General features: G+C 43.0%; 1 protein-coding gene across 3 annotated transcripts in view; it reads left to right on the forward strand.

Moving 5' to 3' along the window:
- The window catches only part of LOC309340386 (uncharacterized protein), a 280,887-nt gene that overhangs the window by 123,247 nt on the left and 133,287 nt on the right, over positions 1-24,353 (forward strand). For all 3 annotated transcript variants that reach the window (XR_014155954.1, XR_014155955.1, XM_081859157.1), the window contains one exon: positions 12,576-12,697. Coding sequence is in view for 1 of the 3 variants with exons in the window: in XM_081859157.1 (XP_081715283.1) it covers positions 12,576-12,697 (122 nt within the window). In the remaining 2 variants the exon portion in view is untranslated. The remainder of the gene's footprint in view (positions 1-12,575; positions 12,698-24,353) is intronic.

Here is a 24,353-nt window from a genome sequence, read left to right on the forward strand (position 1 = left end):
TACTGATGCTATGCAACCTAGAATGATTCCCTTGCAAAGGTTAATAGGTTTGTGTCTGCTGCTTTGGGCTACCTAGCTGCAAAAGATAAGGAGCAATTTCAACTTGTTTTTTCTGCTAGATGGCTGACTGAGGTCATTTGGAGCCTGTGCAAGGTTAGCTTGCCACAGGTGTAATAAAGCCCAAAGCACTTATCAAAGTGGAAAGAGAGTTGAAGTCTCTCAAAATCAGTGCTCCTTTTAAGAGAGTCCTGACATAATCTGGGGTGACAGCTAACCTCAGTGAAGGGTGGTGAGAGTTAGACAACTCTGCATTCCACTTTAAACGGTCGTGGCTTCCCCAAAAGAATTCTGGGAGCTGTAGTTTGTTAAGGGTGCTGAGAGTTGTCAGGCAACCCCTATTCCCTGCACAGAGCTACATTGTCCAGTTGCCTATGAATAAGAATTGATTTTCAAACTGGTCTAGAATTGTAGCTGCTGAAAGTGGTATCATAATGCTTTAAATGTCTGGTGTGAATGGGACCTCAGTTTGCATTTATACATATAAATTAACATGTGGAACCTTATGGGCCAGACCACTGGTCCATCTGGCAAAGTACTGCATACACTGACAGGAAACAGCTCAGTTGGGATTATTTCCACAGGTCTACCTGGGTTTGCTGGGGATTAAACTTGGCAAAGATCTACCACTGAGCTATGGCCCCCCACTCCCCTAACACTTTTATATGCAAATACTATGCAAGTCTGTGCCCTCATTTTCTGGCAATAAAGTGGCTGTCACCCTACTGAACACATAAAATTCATGACCAATGTGATGGGGGTGAAGACTCTTCCTCGTTCTCAATTTGCCTCAAGATGACTCAACTCACATGTTAATACAGTGAAAGGAAATCCCCCCCCCCCCAAGCTGCTCATTTGTAATAGTGAGGTTATTATTCACTCTTTTTCTCTCTTTGGATGGATGTTAGAAGGAGGCACTTGTGGATATAATATTCATATGAATTAGCCCTGTTGAAGAATCCTACCTTAGTAATTCATATGGGGTTGTTATTTAAGAATGTTAGAATGATTTCAGGGCTGTTCTCATCAATCCCAGAACATTTGTATCATTCTTACAATTCTTGTAATCTACATACTAATTCAGAAAGGGCCTTAATGAAATTTGAATAGGCTAAATGAAAATGTCAAGGACTACCATCCTATAGGTATTTAACTAGGAGTAAGCTTTGTTGAATACAGTGGGAGTTGTCTCTGAGTTAATAATGATAGGCTTGAGCTGCAAAACTAGTCAGAAGCAGATGGGTGGAGCCAGTATGTTAGTTTCCCACAGGTGGATTGCTGTTGGTTACTGGGAGGGAAGGGATAAATGGCAAGTCGGTGGGAAGGTTGACAAAGTGCAAATGCAGAAGTGCCAGATTGGCTCCACTGGTAATTTTGTGCCACACTGAACTCCCCATCACCACATCCCTCCTTGTCTCAGCATCAACCCACTTACTGGGAAGATAAGTGTACTGTCTCCACCACACCTGGTGAGACACTTCTGCAACTGGTGCAATGCAGTCCTATTCATGTTTGCTTGGAAGTCCTATCTAGCTCCATGCGATTTACTTTACAGCATCCTTGAAACACTGTGCATAGTCTTAATTATGAAAATCATGCACACATTGCTGCTTGAGCTGATTTGATCCACCATAGAACTATAAAGAACTATTTTTGAATGTTCAAATAAGTTTGGGAGCAGATCAGTGGTCTACTCCAGCCTTCTTAAACTTTTGAGAGAATGTTTGCTGCTCCACTTATACGTTGAACCAAAGCATATTTACTTGTGAATAAATTCACTGATATTGAAGATCAATGAAACTTACTTCTAAGTAAGTGCATTTAGGATCTAAGTCTTGTTCTTTAGCCCCCTCTTCCCATATTTTCACATGTTTTCATTAATTGCACTTATCATTGTCATTAGTCTTAATGGGTGCCTTGAAAGTTTATTTGATAAGAACTTGGAAGATCTCTATAACTCATTAATGAATAATAAAACTCAGTCTTTCAACACAAGCTTCATCTATACATGGATACAGCGATTTGCTATTCCTCTGAAACAGGCTGATTATTACTTATGTCTTTCATGTGGCACACTTATATGTAATGAAGGATAAATGGGTCAATAATTTCCCTGGCCAAAGTAGGAAAATATACCCTTGTAAAATCTGGAGCATTTCACCACCTTGTTAAAAATATAGTCATCATGAAAATGCACCAGCATTTCAATGTAAATCTCTCCTAATATGCACATTAATGTTTGCAATTTTGCCTAATATATATTTTTGCAAAGCATATTTTCCCCAATATAGTGCATTTTAATGTGTTATTTTCACTAATAGCTTTATGCACACCTTACATTAGTATATGCATTTTTGTAACAGGAACATCTCAGGAGCTGCATGTCCTCTACACCTGCTTTACACCTATGTATCTTGGCCACTGATGGAAAAGCTGCTTTTGGGTCTCTGGGGCTTGCTGTGACAAGAGGTACCATCCCACAACATATTCCAGTGAGCTAAGAGGCACTTTTGTCTCTTTAGCTCTAAAAATTTACAGTTGCAATATATTTTAAAGAAACCAGCTAGTTTATTTTCAGCACTGGGCATATAGAAAATCCTCCATTTTAGCCTCTAGCTGTAATAAATTGGTTTGACATGGAATAAGATTGCGATCGCTGCATTTGAATACAGTATAGTCTGAAAAGCACATGACAATGTTTGACAAAAGTGAAAAAGCTTCTAGTAGCACAGTTAAGTCAAAGTTACTACAGTGGTACCTCGGGTTACAGACGCTTAAGGTTACAGACACTTCAGGTTACAGACTCCGCTAACCCAGAAATAGTACCTCAAGTTAAGAACTTTGCTTCAGGATGAGAACAGAAATCGTGCAGCAGCGGTGCGGCGGCAGCGGGAGGCCCCATTAGCTAAAGTGGTGCTTCAGGTTAAGAACAGTTTCAGGTTAAGAACGAACCTCCGGAACGAATTAAGTTCTTAACCTGAGGTACCACTGTATAAGGAAACTATAGGAACCAACTGAAGGTGAAGACGGACATAATAGATTACTGTCTTAAAATAAAAGGTGGACACATAATTGGACATACATTTACAGACACAGCAGCACATTTGGAATTTAACATAGTGTGACACTGAAGAGAAACAAATAGGACTTTTTTTCAGTTGCAATAGCCAAATTGTCTTTAGATCTGAGTCCAGGGGATTTGGAGGACACAATCTAACTTGCGTGTACTGAAACCCTGGTGTTGAAAGTTACAAGGAGAAATCCAAACTCCTGGCCAACAGCAGTGGGTCTTAGTGGAATGATGCAGGGCCACCTCAGGATGTTTTGCTGCTAGCTGCAAAACACGTCCTCCATTGTGTGCTCACCACCCACCTTTGAACATTTGAAAGGCATCAGGTTGAGGAATGCTTCAACAGTCTAATCCGGAGGTTGCGAGTGAGGCTTTGCTAGTCCAAACAGGATTGCAGTTGACTCACCAACCTTAATTTACACCTGAGCAGCATGGGAATGACTGAGCAAAGAGCACTTTGCTAGCCCTTTAAGAACTACACTGCTCTGCTTTTCCAGGTTATCAAGCTCTGCGGTCCTTATTACATAAAACATGACACCGTTACTGCAAATATCAGCATCTTTTTCCACTTCAAACAAGGAGCAACATGGCAGAGCTTTGTTCGCTGTTACAGAAGAAAATACAACATTGAAAAAATAAACAGCTTCAGAAAACTGTAGTACAAAGAGCAGCAAATACTTGCAATCTGTGTGCTTCCTCTTCTACTCCATCCTCCCCTTTCCAGGTTGCAGTCTTTCAAATGGATCTTAGCAACAGAAAATGCCTGCATTGACCCTTCATGCATTTCTCCCAAAAATAATTCTAGCATGAATATAAATAAGTACTTTTGTAGTGAGGGAAACAAATTGAGGACTACTATTAGCTGAACCACAAACAACTGTGAGAAAAAGAAATGAAGGCTTACTATTAGCTAATGTTTCAACAGAGACTCAACTGTTTTGCCCAAGCCTGCAATGGAGTTCAGGCTTGCATGTTGAGCATGTTGCTTTGTGGTAGATAGATGTGGGCAACTTACAACCATCAGGAGCAACACAGCAACACCTGCTTTATCAGGAAGATTTTGGGCATCACATGGCAGGACAGAGTCTCAAACAAAGATGTGCTGTCCCAAACCCACATTCCCAGCATGTTTGCACTCCTGTCTTAGTGGCTTCTACGCTGGCTGGGTCAAGACCACAGAATGGAAGATGGCAGGATCCCCAAGTTACACGCTCTAAAGGGAGCTGGCTGTTGTGTTTGCAGGGTCCTGAGCACAGCGGAAGGATGAGGAGTACGTGCCACATACTTTACATTATTTTATTTACACTTCAAAGCTGGTAGATTACAGAAAAGCATCTTGCTTCTCTGAGAGCAGAGAAAGCATCCTCTCTCCTCTGAAACACGGAGAGAACTGAGAAAAACAGGAAACCAGTGTACGTCACATCCAGTCTCCTTTCCCGTGGGAAAACCAACAGCAATGCTGTCTGTGGAATGTAAACACCTGTCTCGTGACAAGCACTTCGCTGCACAGTGAAGAAAGCAGAAACCAACACTGGCTTCAGGCACCAGGCCCACTGGCAGACTAGCTCTGTGTTACAAAGATGTCTTCAAAAGTGACTTGAAAACTGGCAACATTAACCCTGCCATATAGGAATTCCTTACAGATGACCACAATGCCTGAAGAGACTCAGTCGGGTCACATATCCACATCATTGTTCACTGGGAAGAGCACAGAAAGAAGAAACACCATGGTATACCTGCATCAGCACAACCAGATGCCTTCATCTGCTCCAGCTTCAATTAAACATGTCTCTCCCATATCGGTCCCTGCAGCCACAGCAGAAACTGTAACTCTCCAGTGGTTTGACGTCGTCCCCAAAGGCACACTCTTCAAATGTCTCCTGAGACAGATGGATGCCAATCCCCAAAGTTCCCATTGTGAAACATCAACCTACCATAGTGGCCTATCCATGTAAATTAAATAATGACCAGCCATCCACCATGATGCTGTCAGAAATGAAATAACTGTTCCCACTCAATAGCCCTCAAATGTTGTTTCACTCCTCTTCATGGCAGGATCAGCCACAAAGAGAAACGGTTTCTGGGCTTAAAACCAAGTGGTGATCCAATAATAGATGCATCAACTAAACTGCAATTTCAGGTGCATATTGACCAAGAAGACTGTAGATACAGGGAGGGGAAACCAGATGTTGCTGGGCTTTAGCTATCTTTGACCAGGCTAGCTAGGGCTACTGGGAGTGTGAATCCAGCAATATATGAAGGACCAGAGAGGTTCTCGGATTAAATTTATAATTCAGTGTTATGGTTCTTAATAAGAAGTTCAATATATCATAAGTTTCAACAGGAAAGAAAATAGCTCACATTCGGTGACTGGTCCTTTCCTTATAAATGCTCTAGTGTCCCTGATTAAGGTTTTTTCTTTTTAATATTACTGCTTACCAGTGTCCCCAAAGGAATACTATTTTCTTGTGAATCATAGCAGGCTTTCAGTTTTCACATGAATCACAGCAGGGCTAGGGCACCTAATAGCTGTGACTAGCTCTGGGAAAGTGTTTCCCATATTATATATTATTTTGCTTTCCACATTCTTTGTTAAACTCTGGCTCCTTAATGGTAAATTAATACAGACCAACTAAAGTAATTTGAGTAAGTGTACATTAATATCACTAAATCAAAGGAGGATTTGGCAGTGTGAGTTGAGTTCTTGAGGCTGGGGAGATGTGTGGAATCCAAAATGTCAGAGATCTCCTGGCAGTTTTCTAACTTCCTTTTCATTCCTAGCATCTTTTTCTTCTTATTCTTCTTCCTTTTTGAGGGGGACAGATTCAAAACAAAAATAGTCTTTTATTCCAATTAAGGCAGGGTTACCTGGGGTGAGGGCTGTTTGCTGACCAACCACCGTGGCTTTACCTGTGATACAGAGTTAATTAAGTAAAGCTTTTTTTTTTTAATTAAAAAAAAGCATAGTTCATTTCAAAACAGGTTTGTTCTTAAGGAACTTTTGACAGGGTTGTTGCTACCTCTCTTGAATGGGGGTGAGCTTGCCACACCCCACTTCCTTTAGGGCAGGCATAGGCAAACTCAGCCCTCCAGATGTTTTGACACTACATCACCATGATCCCTAGCTAACAGGACCAGTGGTCAGGGATGATGGGCATTGTAGTCCCAAAAAATCTGGAGGGCCGAGTTTGCCTATGCCTGCCTTAGGGAATGCCTCGGGTGGTTTATCCCATGTGAAGAGCAGAGTGGACAATCTGTTGCCAGGCTTCTCAAAAGGCTGCACCCTAGACTCGCCTTTCTTTGTCTCAGTGACCTTTATAGTGTGGACTTTTCTAGCTGCCTTTCTGGGGCTGAGTAGGAATTTGAAGGAGAGTCCTGATTGACTTTAAAATCCCTACATGCCATTTTGAAATACAGGCTCTGAGGTTACATTTTTGAGGGGTTTTGCTTTCCAGGGATCAGAAGGAAAATGTGTTGCCATTTCCCAGTGATGGACAGCTGCTTGTCTGTGTTGATGCACTTGGGTAGTTGCTCTAAAGACTATTGAATATTATTACATCAAGTACAGACTATTTATTAAAGCTTAGTCAAGGCTTTGATTTCAATCCATGGCTGTTATTGTGCCGCAGTGCAAATGGGAAGAGCCAGTGCATGATATATTCCCCAGGCAAGACAATTTTTGAAGTTCCAGATGGATGACACATTAATTAACTTCGTTTTCTTCATCTTCTCAACTGAGAAGTATACCTTTTCTTCCCTTAGAACATTCAGCTGCAATTCGAAAGCAGCCAGCTGCAAATAATACCATGAAAAACTGTGGCTTAGGTGTTTCATGGTGTGACTGATGTTGCGCTTTCTATTCCAGATGGAAGTCTGCAGTCTCATTTCTCTGATTTGCCCTATACTGTGATATGCTATTAAGTACAGGATAAGGCTAGGCCATAGCCATGGGAAATGAACACTACTGGACTAACTGAGTATATTTATAGCCCCTTTCTTTGAAATCTCCTACCCGCTTGAAGATCTGTGTGGTGGACATTCATTTGGTATAGCTTTTCATTGAATCATTGATCACAAAGACCACAGGACTCTTGGATTTATACTGCCCCCAAAGAGCAGGACTAGCCATGCATGTGTCTTTGACTTAGACACCCATCACATGCCATAACACAGAGAAAGTGCCAGGATGTCTCATCTAATATAGGTACAAGAAACATTAGCAGGAGGATTCGCTGTGATTCATCCCAAGGTTCAAGGAAGTACACATTTCATGTTGAAAAAGCCACATATTTAGCAGGAAATGGTGTGCAAATTGATGCTAGCAGAATACAGGTTATCTCAATATACCACAAGGATTTTCAGAAATGTTGAATTTTGTGGGAATCTTTCTCAAGAAAAACTTGCAGTGAACATAGGGTACAAAATTTGGTCAAGGAATTTGAAAAGCTGACGCAACTAATAACAATAACAACATTTAATGCACTGAAATGTTTTTATGAAGGACAACCCAAAATGTCAACAGGTGCCCTGGGGGGGGGGAGCAGATAGAATGTGGGGCGTTGAAAGAGGAAACTTGCCTAATTTGCACTCCTGAAACAATACATGAACTGAAATGCAGTTATCCCTCAAAATTCACACTTTTCTTAATTTTGTGATACACATCTCCGCCCCTGAAAATGTGTACAAATATATCATGGGGAAGTGTGCAAATTAGGCAAAATTGCAAACCAAATGTGTACATTGGGAGAAAGCCACACTAAAATACTGGCATGTTCTTGTGATTACTTAAAAAATGCATACTGGTGCACAAATGCGATGAACTAAAGTTAAGATTTGAGAAAGTGGGAGTGATCAAAATGGACCGATTTATCCTTCTCTTGCCAACATGCTCAGAAAAAGAAGTTTTTGCTTCAATTTTTTGCTGCACTAAAATGTTGTGTCTTCATCTATGAAAGGCCAGTTGTCAAAGGAACTGCCCATAAACTTCTGGTTTCTTTTGATAACAAGAGAGCTGGCAGGCATTTCTCTTAGTTTCCGGAGACTGTTTTCCAGCTTCAGCTATATGGAGTATAAAACAGGAGAAAGATCTGGTAGCAGGCGACACATTATCCAGGACATTTGACAGCACTCCTGGAGAAAATTATGACAAAATTGACTTTTCATCAACTTGAAAAAGAAAAGGCGTACATGCACAATATATATATATAAAAGAAATGGAAAGAATTCGCAGAAGCCACAGCAAATGGCATCATCCAACAGCAAGTAAATGAAAGGTAGCTTGCTAGCCAGGTTACTACATACAGTACCTGCCTCATATTTTAAATTTAAAACAGCACTATCTGTAATTGATGGGAAATTGTTCCAAGGTGATAGGCTGGGAGTGCCCCAAATGGAATGCTTCAGAGAACACATGAGGGACATCTGGACATTGAAAATTGTAACACAAGAGCCAACAATGTGCTGCAGTGGTCTGAATGAATCTGCATATTGGGCAGATGGTAAAAAGGTGACCCATGCCAGAAATGCCAGCCTAGGCCCATGTGGATAAACAGTGACAAATTAGAGGCATGTACAAACTGAGTGGTGACATCTTTATGCACTCTGGCAAATATTACCTGTAAGGTTTAAAAAGCAGCAGAGAGTCTTGTGGCACCTTAAAAGACTAAGAGATTTATGGCGACATTAGCTTTCGTGGACTGGACAATGCTTCATCAGATGAATGAAGTGTTATCATCAGTTGGAAAAGATATCACTAGAGTGACTCGGAAACTACAACTAATCCACACTGCAGCAGCTAGACTGATGACTGGGAGTAGCTGCTAGGACCATATAATACCAGTTCTAAAGGACCTTCACTGGCTCCCAGTATGTTTCTGAGCATGATTCAAAGTGTTGGTGCTGATCCCTAAAGCCCTAAATGGCCTTGGCCCAGTATGCCTGAAGGAGCATCTCCCATAGTTTAGCCCAGACACTGAAGTCCTTCTCTGGGGGTCTTCTGGTGGTTCCCTCACTGAGAGAAGTGAAGTTGCAGGGAAGCAGGCAGAGGGCCTCATTGGTGCCCTCCTGTGGAATGCCCTTCCATTAGATGTCAAGGAGATAAAGAACTACACAACTTTTAGAAGACATCTGAAGGCAGCCCTGCATCAGGCAGTTTTTAATGTATGATGTTTTATTGCATTTTTATATATTGGAAGCTGCCCAGAGTAGTTGGGGAAACGCAGCCAGATGGGCAGGGTATATTTATTAGACCCAAATGAAGCAGAACGCCTCATGCAGTTTCCTCTCAAGGAACAGGGGTGAGATCTCATATGACTGAGATCGTACTACAGGCTTGGGTTGCCTCTAAAAGGTTGCCTCTGAACTCTTCATCTTCAGCATCCCAGCAACTCACCCTTTGAGCAATGCAGGCTTTGCCAGTTGCCATTCAGGGCTGAATGGGAATTTCTTTACTACACTCTGATTGGCTTTGGCCATACTCGCCCCTGCCCGTGCACCATACTTCTCTGAATTCAGTTGGATTGTGGTGGGTTTGGGTTTTGATCTGGCTGCATGGTGTGGGCGGGTAAGCGGTTTAAGACACTGCTTCTCAAGCTATTTGATGTGACGGACCAGCATTCCCCCTCCCACCCATGTGCCCACCCAACCCTCTGTGTCCCACCCAACCCGGGCTGTGGTGGAGTCACTGCAGACTGGAAGCCAATGGCAGATCCTCCAAGTGTCCCTATTTTCCAGGGATGTCCCTGATTTAGAGAAGCTGTCCCAGTTTCTGTTTTGTTCCTGGAATGTCCTACTTTTCCTTAGTTTGTCCCTGTTTTCATTGGGGAAATGTTAGAGTATATGGAGTTATTTGACCCCCGAGCTGTCTGAAGGCAATCCTGTATAGGGATGTTTTATGTTTTATTATATTTTTATATACGTTGGAAGCTTCCCAGAGTGGCTGTGGCAACCTAGTAAGATGTGTGGGGTATAAATAGTAAAATGATCATTATGGAATGGGACGTCCCTATTTTCATCAAATAAATGGTTGGAGGGTATCAGCATCAGTCCATGGACTGCCACTTTGAGTACCACTTAATTACAGCATGGTCAACAACTTGAGGCATGTTAGATTGTTGACTGGCTTATGGGACCTCTTGGTCTGGTGCTTTCAGGGCCTGGCATATGCCACCTGCTGAGAACTGAGCAATGTGGGGGGTGGCACACTCCTGGCTTCCCTTTACGGGAAGAGCATAGTTGCCTCTCGTCATGCCACCTTGAGTACTGGAGATCAGCCCTTAGCTGCAGTCAGGAGTTTTTCTGCTTGCCTGGGTGGGTATTCTCTGTCTGCATTTGTTGTGTGAGATTGTCTCAATATCTTCCTTGTTATGCTTCTATAAACATAACCTTTTAACCAGTGCTTTTCTTCTAAAAAAATACCGGTGCTGTTACAGCATACCATTGAGTATCCCCAGAAAAAAAGCACTGCTTTTACCAATTCCTGTTCTCAACTCAGGGTTCAGGGTGTGAGGCAAGGAGTCCTCAAACCTATTTCCATGTTCCATAAACACATGGATGCAACAAAAATAACTGAAAAACTCTGGTAGGAGTCCCCACCACCAGGGCATGAGGTGCCTTTTCTCAATTGATAGGACCCCAGCTAAGGTATTTCACATCCTTTGCCCAAGGGATGCTTGTTACATGGTTGAAAACCCTTGGGCAGCATCTCTGTCTTGGTCCCCCACATCCCACCCTCAGGGACTTGCCTCTTTCTTTCTTTTGTCTTATGCAGAATACAAATTAGCAAATGAAATGGAGACCTCTTTCTTTTCTCTCCATTTCTAGTTAAGCTTGCTGTGTGTGGTAGTTATAGCATATTTCTTTAGAACTACACTGTGTAACAATGTCAGGAGAGAAAAGCCACTCTGAAATGTTAAAAGGACTACAGTGTGCCAAAAATGTGCCAAGTGAATATCTGTTCTGTAGGAGGGCGAGGGGGGAATTAATTGGTAGCCTGTTTCTCAAACAGGTTTTTGTGACACCCCGTCTCTATTCCACACACGATGTGTGCATAATATTTTATGACTGGAGCACTGCATAGATTTACATAATGTGTTTTTAAGCGAAAGAGCTGCCGAGGCACTGATGACAATACCTTGCGATTATATCTTCTCTTGCTGTCAATTATTCTTAAAGCATTCCAATGCGTGAAGCTTTAGGTCAATATAATGAATTTCAAAGTGACAACCAGGTACGAAGAAGCATTATCGCTGCGGGGGGCTTAGAAAAAGGGAGTATTTTTCCTTTTGCCCTTTTCCTCCTCCTAAAAGGAATGTTCCTCTAATCGTCATTTTCTCTTAGGAGAGTCCTTTATGCACATTTAATGTGGAATCACGATGGAAATCTTTACAAGTCCATGGGCTCTCATCTTCCACTTTGGTGGATAACGATGAAGGGAGGAGGAACTTGAGTTTAATTTTTAATAAGACACGAACACAATGAAACGAGAAGCTAGAGGCGAGAGTTGCTTACAAGTATTTGATAAGATAGATTTTAGTCTCATCATGTACAGTGGCAGTAAATGTCACTTGGTGTGTATTTTCCCCAGGATTTTATTGTTCACACACATATTTGACTCTATTAACAGGAAACATGGTACTTAGTTGTTTTCAGCTTAAGAATAATTTTATTTATTCATACACTCTCAGAAACCACATAGGTGTGCTATGTGAACATGAATACAGAAGCTCAGAGAAAGGAAGATGCATTTCCTTGGGGCATGCTACTTCATACATATCTGACATGGTCAATGCAATGCATTTCTAAGTGACAATTTAGTGGGTTCATGTGTGTATTTGGGGTTTTTAATAGTGTTATGAGTTGGGAGGGGCGTGGGCTGTATGCTGAGACCTGATACTTGCCTCCCCCCCCCCCCCCGCCGCCGCCTTCTAATTCTTCGAATAGCCAAGCTAGCTTCCTGGTGAGTTGATGGGCCATTAAGGGGAACAAAGGAAGGGGCTCTGTGAGAGACAGCAAATGGGTGAGGCCCCCTCCTTGACTTCATGGATAGTTATAAGGACAAAGTCAGAGTTGCGTAGTAGAGAGTTTGGAGTGGTGTGAGCTAGAAGCAAAGCAGCAAGCTGGGAGTGGAGAGAGACAGAGTCTTGTTTGATTTCTGTTTGAATCCAAGGCTGTGGCTTATGAGGGAAGCAAGACCCTCTTGGGGTGTTAATGTTGTGAACCCCTCCATTGTAGGCTAAGGTTATATATGTGTGTAAATAAACCATATATCATAAAGACACCGCAGTCTCTGCTGTACTGCATTCTGAAGAAACACGAACCCTGGATAAGAGCCCAGAACCCCTGCACCGCTCAGAGGGATGGCATGCAACAATATTATTTATGCTGCATGATACAAATTACTTCATTGGCATTTTAAATTCAGTTTCTATTGTGTGTGTTTCTTACACAGAAATCCAGCGTTGACAGGGGCCTTGTATTCCAACCTCCTGCTTGATGCAAGAAACCTGAAGCAAGAGCAGCCTGAGCAGCCTCTTCCTGAACCTCACCAAAGAGAAGTCCACTCTTGCTCAGGTAATTGTTTCCATTGTTGAACTATGCTCACTGCTAAAATTTCTCCTAAATTTCAAGTAAACTCTACTCTCCTGTAATTCTAATAAATCTAGCCCTAGACTACAGAGATCAATCCTTTGCCCTTCTATGTAGGACATTATTTCAAATATTTGAAGAGTACTTTCATGCACATCCTCATTCTTTTTTCCTCCAGGCTAAGCATACTCAAGGGACGCGGGTGGCGCTGTGGGTTAAAACACAGAGCCTAGGACTTGTCGATCAGAAGGTCAGCGGTTCGAATCCCCACGACGGGGTGAGCTCCCGTTGCTCGGTCCCAGCTTCTGCCAGCCTAGCAGTTCGAAAGCACGTCAAAGTGCAAGTAGATAAATAGGTACCACTCCGGCGGGTAAACGGCATTTCCATGTGCTGCTCTGGTTCGCCAGAAGCAGCTTAGTCATGCTGGCCACATGACCCGGAAGCTGTACGTCGGCTCCCTCGGCCAATAAAGCGAGATGAGCGCTGCAACCCCAGAGTCGGGCACAACTGGACCTAATGGTCAGGGGTCCCTTTACCTTTACCTTTAAGCATACTCAGTATACTTGAGCATCTCTGTTCTCCTCCTCCAAAACTGTTCTAATTTTGTCACATCCTTCTTAAAGTGCAGTGGCCAGAACTGGACACAAGACACAGGACTCCAGATAAGGTCTAGCTAATGCAGAATAAAGTGGTTCCATTACAGTACTTCCCATTACTTGAAAACTGCATCTAAAATTGCAGTAGCCTATCTTTTTACAGCTACAAGACACGGCTGATTCATGTTCAGCTTGTGACTGAATGCAATATCAAGATCCTTTTCACATATACTACTGTCAAGCCAGGTATACAAGGTGTACAACAGCTCTGTTTGTGGGCCAAAAAACAATGTGAACTGGAGTGATGCTCCCAGAGTCTAAGCACTTTTCCAACACTGTTTTCCAACCAGCTGTCAAGCCATCTGATGGTGTTATCAGCTAGCCCTCATTTAAGTTGCTAGTTAACCAAAATATCATAGGCAATTTGGGCAAATGCTCTGACAAAATGAAGAAAAATGACATCCACAGCATTCCCACATTCCCAAGTGAGTAACTTGATAAAAAATAGAGAGAAACCATTTGCCTTGTAGGGCTTCTTCATTGACAAATCCATGCTCCCAATCACTGCCTTGTTATCAATATACTTGCAGATGGAAAGCTTCATAATCTGTTCTGGTATCTTCCCTGTATCGACTGCTCTGTATTTTCCTGGATCTTCCTTTTTGGAGATTGGGACATTTTTGCTATCCGCAGTCCTGGGACCCTCTGCTCATTCTCCAGGCATCTTTATAGATGACAGGCTGTGGTTTTGAGAACATATCTCTGGGGAATTATTTTTGAAATGAAAACAACAATAACATGCCTTAAATCAGCGGTTGTCAATGTGATCCCCTCCATGCATTTGTTCAACTCCATCTCCCATAAACTCATCCAGCATGGGATGATGGGAACTGTAATCCTACAACACCTGGAGTTGTAGACCAGTACATTGGCTACCACTGCCTATATTAAAGTTCTCAGGTATTATTAAACATAGGAAGCTGCTCTATACAATGTCAGATGAGTGGATACCCAGCTCAATATTGTATACACTGACTGGTAGCTGCCTTCCAGAGTTTCAATATCTGGGATCCTGGGAACTGAAATTGTGGCCTTCTGAATGCAAAACATTTGCTCACCTACTAAGCAATGCTTTCAGAACAGTGGATTTAAGGCACCCCATGATTTGGCATGGGAAAATACATTTTCAAAAAGGGTGTAAAATAGTGCCCATTTTTATGCTCAAGCATACACCTTATGGCCTCAGTAATCACACTGCATTTTCCTAACCCAAACCCAGCATAATAGCGATGTTAACGAGAGCAGAGAAGCTGCACCTATTTATACTGTTCTCCTCCTTCTAATGTTAGGCTAAAATTATTTGTCTGATAAAAGTGCACATTCATACTGCAGAAGTTACAGTTAAATGAATATTAACTGCCTGTTCCCTTGTGGGAGGCTTGTTTGGTATTCTCTCTACATCCCAAATTGGCAACAGTCTCCATGAAAGGCACTGAGATCTTCATCCGCATGGTTTTGAGAAAGCTGAAAAGAAGCTCTCAGAGTTTAGCATGAGCAACCCCTTCTCGGTTACCTCACAGAGTGTTTGGGTATCTGTGGCTGCTATACTTCATCAAAGCAGCTTTTCATATACACCAAGAACTGACAGGAATTCTTTGTCGGGGACAGCATCCTTGCTTACCTGAATCATGAGTAGGGAGGATGGAGAAATTTTGCAAAAATCAAACATGAATGTGAGCTCTGCAGCAGCTTGCTCATTTGCCTACCAGGTGAGCATCAGTGATCTTTATTGATACTGGTTTTCAAAATCCACACAAAATTAATGGCACTGTTTTTGAACCCAGTACTCTATTCGTTGTCATTGTTTCGGAGTTACTGTCAGATCAGCTCTGCAAAAAATGTGTATTCCTCTGAACTCTGCTCCACTGAGGTGATGCTGGTAGGCGTTAGAATTCAGTGCCATGTTTCTTATCCTGCCTTCCTACCTATAAAGCCCTCTATTACATGATAGTGGGAGGGAGGGAGGGAGGGAGGGGTTAATGGGTGTAAGCTAGTAATGTTTAATGGTAGTAGCTTTAATAGAAAATGCATTTTAAAAGAAAGAATGATTCTCTGAGCTTTTCAGAACCATCGTTGTACAAAAAGGTGTGTCAGCTTCACTGTTGCAAAACACCAAGGAACAATCTAGCCAGCACAGTTCACCAAGGCTCTGCATCATTTTATTGTGTGTTTGTGTGGGGTGTGGGGAACGTAACCACAACCATGTACTTTGTGTCCTTCCTTTCACTACCATCAGTGAGCATCATCCTGTCCATCACGCCTGCTGGAACACACACACAAAATGACCAATTTAAAAAATACTGCTGTTCTCTCTGCATTTTGCAGCAATTGCCCTTGCGAACTTTTCTTCTGCATGTGGCCATTCACAGCTATGAAAAAGGATGGGTATGGGAAATGGCTGGATTTGTTATTGTGTTTCAGCGGAGTCCCTCCCCACCCACCCACACGGATGTCTTGTTGATGATCTGTGCCATTTACACACAGACAATTGTTTTAAATCTTTTGTCTCCCCACCCTATGTAAATAAATCTGAAAGTAAAACTGCCTGGGCGCAATGGCTACTTGATGATGGCCAATGAATAACAATAGCAGGGCTGCAAATAGGGGACTATATAGGAATGTAATGGCATCTGTTTTGTAGAAGCTGATCACGCCATCGTCAGGGGAATAGAAAACAGCACTGTTATTTTCACAAATCATCGTACCAGGGCTGATCATATGAATTTAACAAAATGCAAACCACAGTGGATCAAGTTTGAATAATGATATTGCGATCGATAGATGAACAGGTACAGAGAGCAGTGGGCTACATTCCTAATCGTGAGTCACTTTAAAGGGGAGGGGGCTGCTCTCTAAACAGAATTCCAGCTATTACAAAATTTCCATTTGTATGCAGTGTGACAAGCTTTTGAACTGTGTAGTTATACACATTCCTTCATGGTGTGAAGCCATCTTGCCCTTCTCCAAGGGAGAGGGGTGCAGCTCGCTTAATGCAACTACCATAGTCCATAATGGGCCAATGCACAAAGGCTGCCACGGACAGGGTCAGCCCAAGACATTTTGCTGCCTGAGGCAACAGATAAGATGGTGCCCACCTCATTCCACATACAGGAGCTGAGTAGTTTAGGATGTGAAGAAAGAGCCCATGTGCCATACTCAACCCAGTCATACAATAGAGAGGAGTGCTGGCTCGAGCCCAGCATCTGCCACCTGAGGTGGTTGCCTCACTCTGCCTAATGATAGAGCCAACCCTGGCGACTAAAAATAGCTGCCTGTGTCAACTCCTCACTCCTCTCCCCATAATGTTTAGGCAGACAGGATGTTGCTTCCTTGCAGAAGTTGCTCATCAGGAGAATGATTAAGCTGAAACAATTCAAGGGGAAAAGGTGAGAACTTGATATTGGGTTGCTGTTTCATATCTCAGAGCTTTTCACGTATTTCCTTTCATAACAGAATAAATGTATGTACAGTGTTAAGTACTTAATTCATTCCGGAGGTCCGTACTTAACTTGAAACTGTTCTTAACCTGAAGCACCACTTTAGCTAATGGGGCCTCCTGCTGCTGTTGTGCCGCTGGAGCATGATTTCTGTTCTCATCCTGAAGCAAAGTTCTTAACCTGAAGCACTATTTCTGGGTTAGTGGAGTCTGTAACCTGAAGCGTATGTAACTTGAAGCGTATGTAACCCGAGGTACCACTGTAAAGGATTGGGACTGTGCCAGATGGCCCCGTCACTAATGGCAAGCACTCTACTGGCCCTGACACCTACATCAGCAAAGGCGTGCTGTGTACATACAGCTCTATGTACATAGGTGCTGCGCATGAGCAAACTCTGAATGTGCAGGATTCCCAGTTGCATCAAGTATGCATGTGCATGCAGCTGTATGAAGGAAAGGGCCCATTTTCAGAGCTTTGACTATGTAAGGAGATTGGAGACAGGCCAAAATCCTGCTTCATCCCTCTACTACGTGCTCACTATATATATGGAGGAAGTCTGGCAGGCCTCTCCAAGCTGAGTGAGTGGGTGGTAAAATGGCAAAGGCAATTCACACTAGTGAAAGAATTATGGAAGTAATATTGGAATGAATGAAATGGAGGACATGCTATTAAATAGTGATGAAAGCTGGATCACTATCCCAACATCATTTAACCTTTGAGAATCAAATGGGCTGCTATGGGTTAAAAAAATCTTATTTTCATCCAGCTATGTTTTAATGGGCTTATTAACATTTGACATATTTTGCATAACGTTCACATTATACCCTTGAAACCACTGATAGCGGCTGTTTTGGGGCAGCAAAAGGTAGAGAATTGGAACCCATAGCAACAGCCCAAATTTTGTCTGCATTGCAGGCAATTCAACTTCTAGTGTTATTTATAATATAGGCTGTTTCTAATTACAAAATAAACAGTAATAGGAGCTCTGGGGCTATTTTGTTGCAGTAAGAAACAAAGTAATCTGCATAATATCTAGAACCTTGCCTTCAATTGAAGCCATAACCATGAAAAAGGGTTAGGCTGGTACCTTTGGTATAAACCTCAATAGAAAATGCATTAAAATAGTTTCTGACATCATCTGACTTCTCCAGCAAAGATGGGGGGGGGGGAAATCCACCCTTATTCTTACAAGAGAGAATTCACACAAACAGGAAAAGATAGAAAAGAGCATTAAAACTGAAAGGACAAAAATATAGCAGCAATTTCACTAGATTTTCATGGAATTTAAAAACCTTCAGAGAAATAGTGGGAGGAACCAGCTAGGGAACCCCCAATGGAAAAAGGCTCAGGGCCAGAGAATTGATGGTGGGACACCAATGAGTGGCCAGAGGGAGAAGACTGCAGGGAGAACGTGTTGGAAGCTGAAGAGACAGCAGGGTTTAGTGAGCAGGGGGAGACTGTGGCAGAGAGTCCAGAATCAGGAGCAGAAGCTGAAGCAGGAAAGGAGGGAGGTCAACCGGCAGAGAGTCTGGCTGGTGAATAAGCACAGGTTGCTTGTTGCAACAAGCTCCACTCCCCCCTGGTCTCCCAGAACCAGGAGAGACATGAAGGAGGTGGAGGAGAAGTTACATGCAGGTGCAGTCTCAGATTGCTTGGGGGAAACACGAGAAAGGAGGGGACTTAGGAACCTGGGAGAAGGCAGGGACCTTCAGTCTCAGCAACTGCTTCATGGGGGCAAGACCTGCCAGAGAGGAATTGCTGTGCTCATTAGGCCTGACACTCCTGTGCAGACCCTGCTTTTGCTAATAAAGAGTTAACTCTGACTCACTCAGTATGATTTACTGCTGCCTGTCTCCTGTCAGGATATTTGTTGTGCCTGCCATTTTTATGGCTCATGTGAACTATGGCAACTTTATAAACATACATCAGGGCAAGGCTTCTAATGTATGCATGCCCCCATCACCTCTAAAGGGCATCTATTAGAAAGGAGTGCACATGGGTAAGGTATCGTTGTGTGATGGCATCACCAACCAAAGCTATGCATTTCAACATGTGCCTAGGCTTATTTCAAATTTTGAAGAGAAAATGGCTGCCGCTGCCCTCTCTTGCCTATGCACATTCATTTTCACACTGGAAAACTTGCTGGAAAATCAAGCGATTTCATGCATCAAGCATGCATGACCATCTCTGAACATCTTCAGTGGGGAGTGATGGTTTTGTTTCTGATGGATTTGGATGGTGGAAGACAAGGTGGACTGAGTGAGCTTTTAATTAGTCTAATGGGGTTTATGCTTTTCACATTCCCTTTGCCTTGAGCGTTCAGCATGGGTCAGCCTGCAAATCAAATCAAGTATGAATCTTGGGATAATGCTTCCCTTTCCACTGTTTTCATTGAATATGTCACTTTGATATGCCCTAGTGATTATTCGGGTTGGAAACAGTTTGCCCTTGTGTAGCTGTTAGTCTATCTGATTTCAGCATTCTTACCAAGTTCACTGCTTGGTCACACACTACAGTTACATAGCATTGTTTAATTATTGCTGTTACTGAGCTTCTGAAAATATTGGTCCCATAACTTTGGTCTGGTCCTTGCTTCCATATGGCAAATTAGGAACTGCTGTGTTCTGAATTGCTGATTTAGTGCTCCTTATGCATATCTAGGCTGAGCTTTCATGTTTATTTAGTGATTTTAGTTGGAAACACTGTGAAATTGATTTAGCATGAAATAAAAGGAAGGCGGGAGATAGTAACACACATACTATTTTAAAATGCTCAAGTTTTCTTGTACCATTTCTCAGCTAAGGAAAGGCAAAGGAATTTGCATGTTCTTCAACTTTAGACAACCTGCTTAAAGCCAAAACTTTTTATAAATGGGTAAATGCAACAACAACATAAATACAGTCATACCTTGGGTTGAAGTAGCTTCGGGATAAGTATTTTTGGGTTGCGTGCTGCGGCGACCCGGAAGTAACGGAGCGCGTTACTTCCGGGTTTCACTACTCATGCATGCACAGACGGTCAAAAAGATGTCACGCACATGTGCAGAAGCAGTGAATAGCGACCCGCGCACGCGCAGACGCATGGATGCAGGTTGCGTTCGCTTCTGGATACAAATGGGGCTCCAGAACGGATCCCATTCACATCCAGAGGTACCACTGTACTTACAAATCCCCTAAATGGTAGTGCATATGGTGTTCACCACCACTAAAAGGGAAATGTTCTGTGCCTGTCTATGAGGTAATACAGACTTTGGATATAACATAGGAGGGAGAGCAGGCACTCAAAATGAAATGTAGTTCCTCTTTTTTATCAATAGTTTATTAGGGTATTCAGACTATTACAATAAAACAGTGTTCCCTTGTTCCTTCCCCCTGCTGGCTCCCCTCCCTCCTTCTTCCCTCATGGCTCTTTTTGTTGTTGTTACAGCATTTTCATTTCTGATGTTCCATTGTTTGGTGTGATATCACATCCTCAAATATGAGTTTGGATAAATGGATATCAGTACTCTGCTTGCCTCCCTGATGCATAACCAGCCGTGTTTTGTGTAAAATGGAAGCTTTACTTCTCATTCTATAATTTCTTCTCTGGTGCAATGATTACATCAAAGACTAATACACTGCAATTATTAGTACTCAGTTATGTAATACTTTCAGTGTATAAACTTCCTTGTATTTCTGGGCCTCTATGGGTGATATATTTCTATTTAGAATGCAGGGATATTTATCATTCACTTGCTGTCCACACTTCAGAACTGTTCTTCAGGCTTCTTTCTGTTTCAGAGACATTGTATTTTCCAAGCACTGGGAGTTTCATATTGAGGAAAATAAGGATTCTTCTGATTCATGGGTGTCTTGGAAGGGGGGCAGGAAGAATTTGCTCTTCCCCGAGTGAGCTATAATCCCCAAATGGGGGCCATTTATTCCTAATCTCTCCTTCCTGTTTCTTAACCAGTTACTATTCCACAAGAAGACCACTCCTAGCTTTATTCCCATCCCATGCCTGCTGATCCTACCCAAGAGTCTTTGGTGAGGTACTTTGTGGAAAGTTTTTGGATTGTCCAAGTAGACATTTTTTACTGGATCACTTCTTTATGTGTGTTGACACTCTCAAAGAATTCTAAAAAGGTTAATGAGACAGGTCTTACTATTGCAGAAGCCATGCTTGTTCTACTTCAGCAAAACTTGGTTTTTCTATCTGCTTGATAATTCTGTCTCTGACAATACTTTCCACCAGTTTTCCTCAAACTGACATTAAGCTAACTGTCATGAACTGGCAGGACAGTGGGGAGGAGGAAGATGATCCCTGCAAGGGATGTAGCCATGACAGGCACACCTGGGCAAGCTGGTGATGGAGAAGGAGAAGGAGAAGTTGGTGTAGAAGGTACTCATGGGGCAACAGAGGGGATGGGGGTCAGTGAACAGGAACCAGAGCAGCAGGGCCCATCACCAGAGCCAGAGGGGCCTGTTTTCCCAAACACAGTGGGCTCTGAGGCATAAGAAGCAATGGGAGGCACGCTCTAGGAGGCTATGGCAGGCAAGAGCCCACTGCCCACCTCCCTAGCTGGCCAGGTGGGGCTCACCCGGAGTAGGCTTGGAACAGGTGAGGGCCACATGCTTCATCAAGCCCAGATGCTGCAATCAGCATGCAAGGTATATAAGGGAAGCCGAGCTGAGGTGCTGTGTCTGGTCAACTTCCCACATTGGTTGGAGCATGGCTTGGATGTTCCAGGGAGCTCTTGGGAACTCTGCTTCTTTGGGACTGACCTCCATATGCCCTGATCCTGGGATGGGCTGCAGAGGCAGAAACCTGGTTTGACTGGACTTTGCACCTGTAGGCTTACCTGCCTGCTGGACTATGTACTACCATCTGCTGTGGGATTGTGTACAGCAGGGAAACTTGCTGCCATGTACCTGTGGTTTCAGGACACTAACTTACCTGTAGTTTTCTTTAAAAAATGGATGTTACATTGACTACTTTTCAGTTCTCGGGTACAGAAAGAGATATTAGGGACTAGTTACATATTTCTATTAGCAGATCAGCAGCAGGAAAGCAAGGTCCATAGTGTCAATGAAGTTTTATATAAGGCATATATGTCGATGTAAACATGGTCCTGCTTACATGAATATGATGCCAAGAGGAAGTGGAATATGATCACTGTCTTATTAGGAAGATTTCTGGCATGCAGGATTTCTTCCCTGTCCTATTTGAATATAATGAAATGGGACACATTTGTAAGAGATCATGTGGGAGGCAAGGTTAAATTAGAACATTTTAGGTGGATGCGATTTGCTATAGCTGTTGATTAAATATACCAGCAATGCAGTGTTATAAATATAGCTGTAGGCCTTTTCTGCACTCCAAACAAGTTATTAAACTGTGAAATGGAGGTTCAAAAAAAGAAGAGTAGTAATGATTTTGAAATGTTGCTTACACTCAAAAAATGTGCTTGGCAGAACAGAATCCTAGAGTTTAGGAAGGCCTGGGACTAAAGAGGCTTGTAAATCCCATAACTGCAAATGGGCAGTTCAAAAAGTTGGCTTAGGCCAGACAGTTAAATGAAAATTGAATTTATTTATTAATGGGAATTAATAAATATATTTATGAACAAAAAAACGGACTTCCATTGACACCTCTGAAAGTGCATGTAGTCCTGTAAAAAAAAGCCTGACTAATTAACCCTGCTTGATATGACTCTGTAGCAATATTTATAAAAGTACAGGAGGTCTCAGACTGATAGTAAGTGGATAACAGCACCAATTTGTAGTTAAAAAGCTGGATAGGTATTTTAAAAAGCCTCTGCATATGGTTCAAAATACATTGACCTTTAGAGACTCGAGTGAGAAGTTCTACTTCTGTTCATTCCCTCCATTATTAAGGCCTGCTACTTACCCTGACAATCTGTCCATTGCAGTTACATCTGATTACAGCAGCAACAACATGAAGAGCCTCTCAGGATCGCCCTATCATTGGGTAGAGAGAGGTGGCTGCCTCAGGCAGCAGATGGTGGATGCTGTCCCATTCACTGATGTTTAGGTAAAATTCACCAGCCAGCCTAGTTGGAGATACCACTGTGAAAGTAGGAAAGAGGCCTCGGTCCTCTTATGCCACTTCTTTGCACCACTGCCTTGCAGAGTTGGCCAGCTGAGTTAAGCACCAATTCACACATTGTACACAGGGTTCCAAGGATGCAGCCCAATATGCACACGTAAAGGTAAAGGTAAAGGGACCCCTGACCATTAGGTCCAGTCATGGCCGACTCTGGGGTTGCGGCACTCATCTCGCTTCATTGGCCGAGGGAGCCGGCATACAGCTTCCGGGTCATGTGGCCAGCATGACTAAGCCGCTTCTGGCGAACCAGAGCAGCGCACGGAAATGCCGTTTATCTTCCCACCGGAGCGGTACCTATTTATCTACTTGCACTTTGACATGCTTTTGAACTGCTAGGTTGGCAGGAGCAGGAACTGAGCAACGGGAGCTCACCCCGTCGTGGGGATTCAAACTGCCGACCTTCTGATCGGCAAGTCCTAGGCTCTGTGGTTTAACCCACAGCGCCACCCGCATCCCTAATATGCACACTTACATGGGAGTAAATCCCATGGAGCTTGGGAGGACTTCCAAACAAGGATTGCATTGCAGTAGTTGCAGTAGTGGCTCACCAAGTGGCTGCACTGGTTGAAACATGGGTGGTGGCTAAAATATATGTTATAATAGCATTTGTCCATGCAATATATCCAAATCCATCTGGTAATCAACTTTACTTCTAAAACACGACACTACAGAATAAACACATAGTCTGACTGTAGGGAGACCACAACAAGGCAGCAAAGCATGGGTGGCCTGAAAGCACTGCGTATCTACTTTAATTTGATTTTAAGTGAAGGCAAAGTGGCCAAAGGGTAAAAAGTGGAGTGAAAGGACCTTTTCTTTTTTTAAAAAAATACCCAGCTCTAGTTCCACATCATGCTGTTTGCAGGTCAAACTCGTTGAACTGAAGCTGTTTAGTTCTGCAGCAAGGCTAGAGCAATATAGCGCAAATAAAATGCATTTACAGAGGCATCCCAAGTGTGGGAGTGGAGAGTGGCCTGGAAAATCTACCACCACACTGTTCCTTAGCAGCCCAGGGCAAGCAGCATTTGCGCTTTACCATTAAGTCAGCTCCGGTCCAAGCCCCCATTACCCCTCCCTCTGGGAATGGCACAATTTTACATGCAGAGCACCCAGAGCTGGGTCTGCCTCTACCCTTATGATGACACCTTTGGAAGGCTTGTGATTGTTCCTGTGGTTGGAACATGGTCAGGAGTAGCCTTCTACCTTCCACACTTTCCATGGGCACAGTGGGATCTCTGCCGGACGGGCACCTTGCCTGTCTTCTGATGTCTCCCAGCAGCAAATATCATGGCGCTAGGATTGCTTGTCACTCAGCCCTCAATTCTGTTCAATTTGCATTTAAAGGCGAACCTACTTTAATCCACACTTTCTGAAGCAAGAACAGAAATCCTTTGGAATTAACACCAGCTGAATTTTGTTCTGCAGTTCTTCAGCTAAGGA

The sequence above is a fragment of the Podarcis erhardii genome (assembly GCF_964252035.2).
Source record: "Podarcis erhardii genome assembly, chromosome: 4".
In the NCBI taxonomy this organism is placed as follows: Eukaryota; Metazoa; Chordata; class Lepidosauria; order Squamata; family Lacertidae; genus Podarcis; species Podarcis erhardii.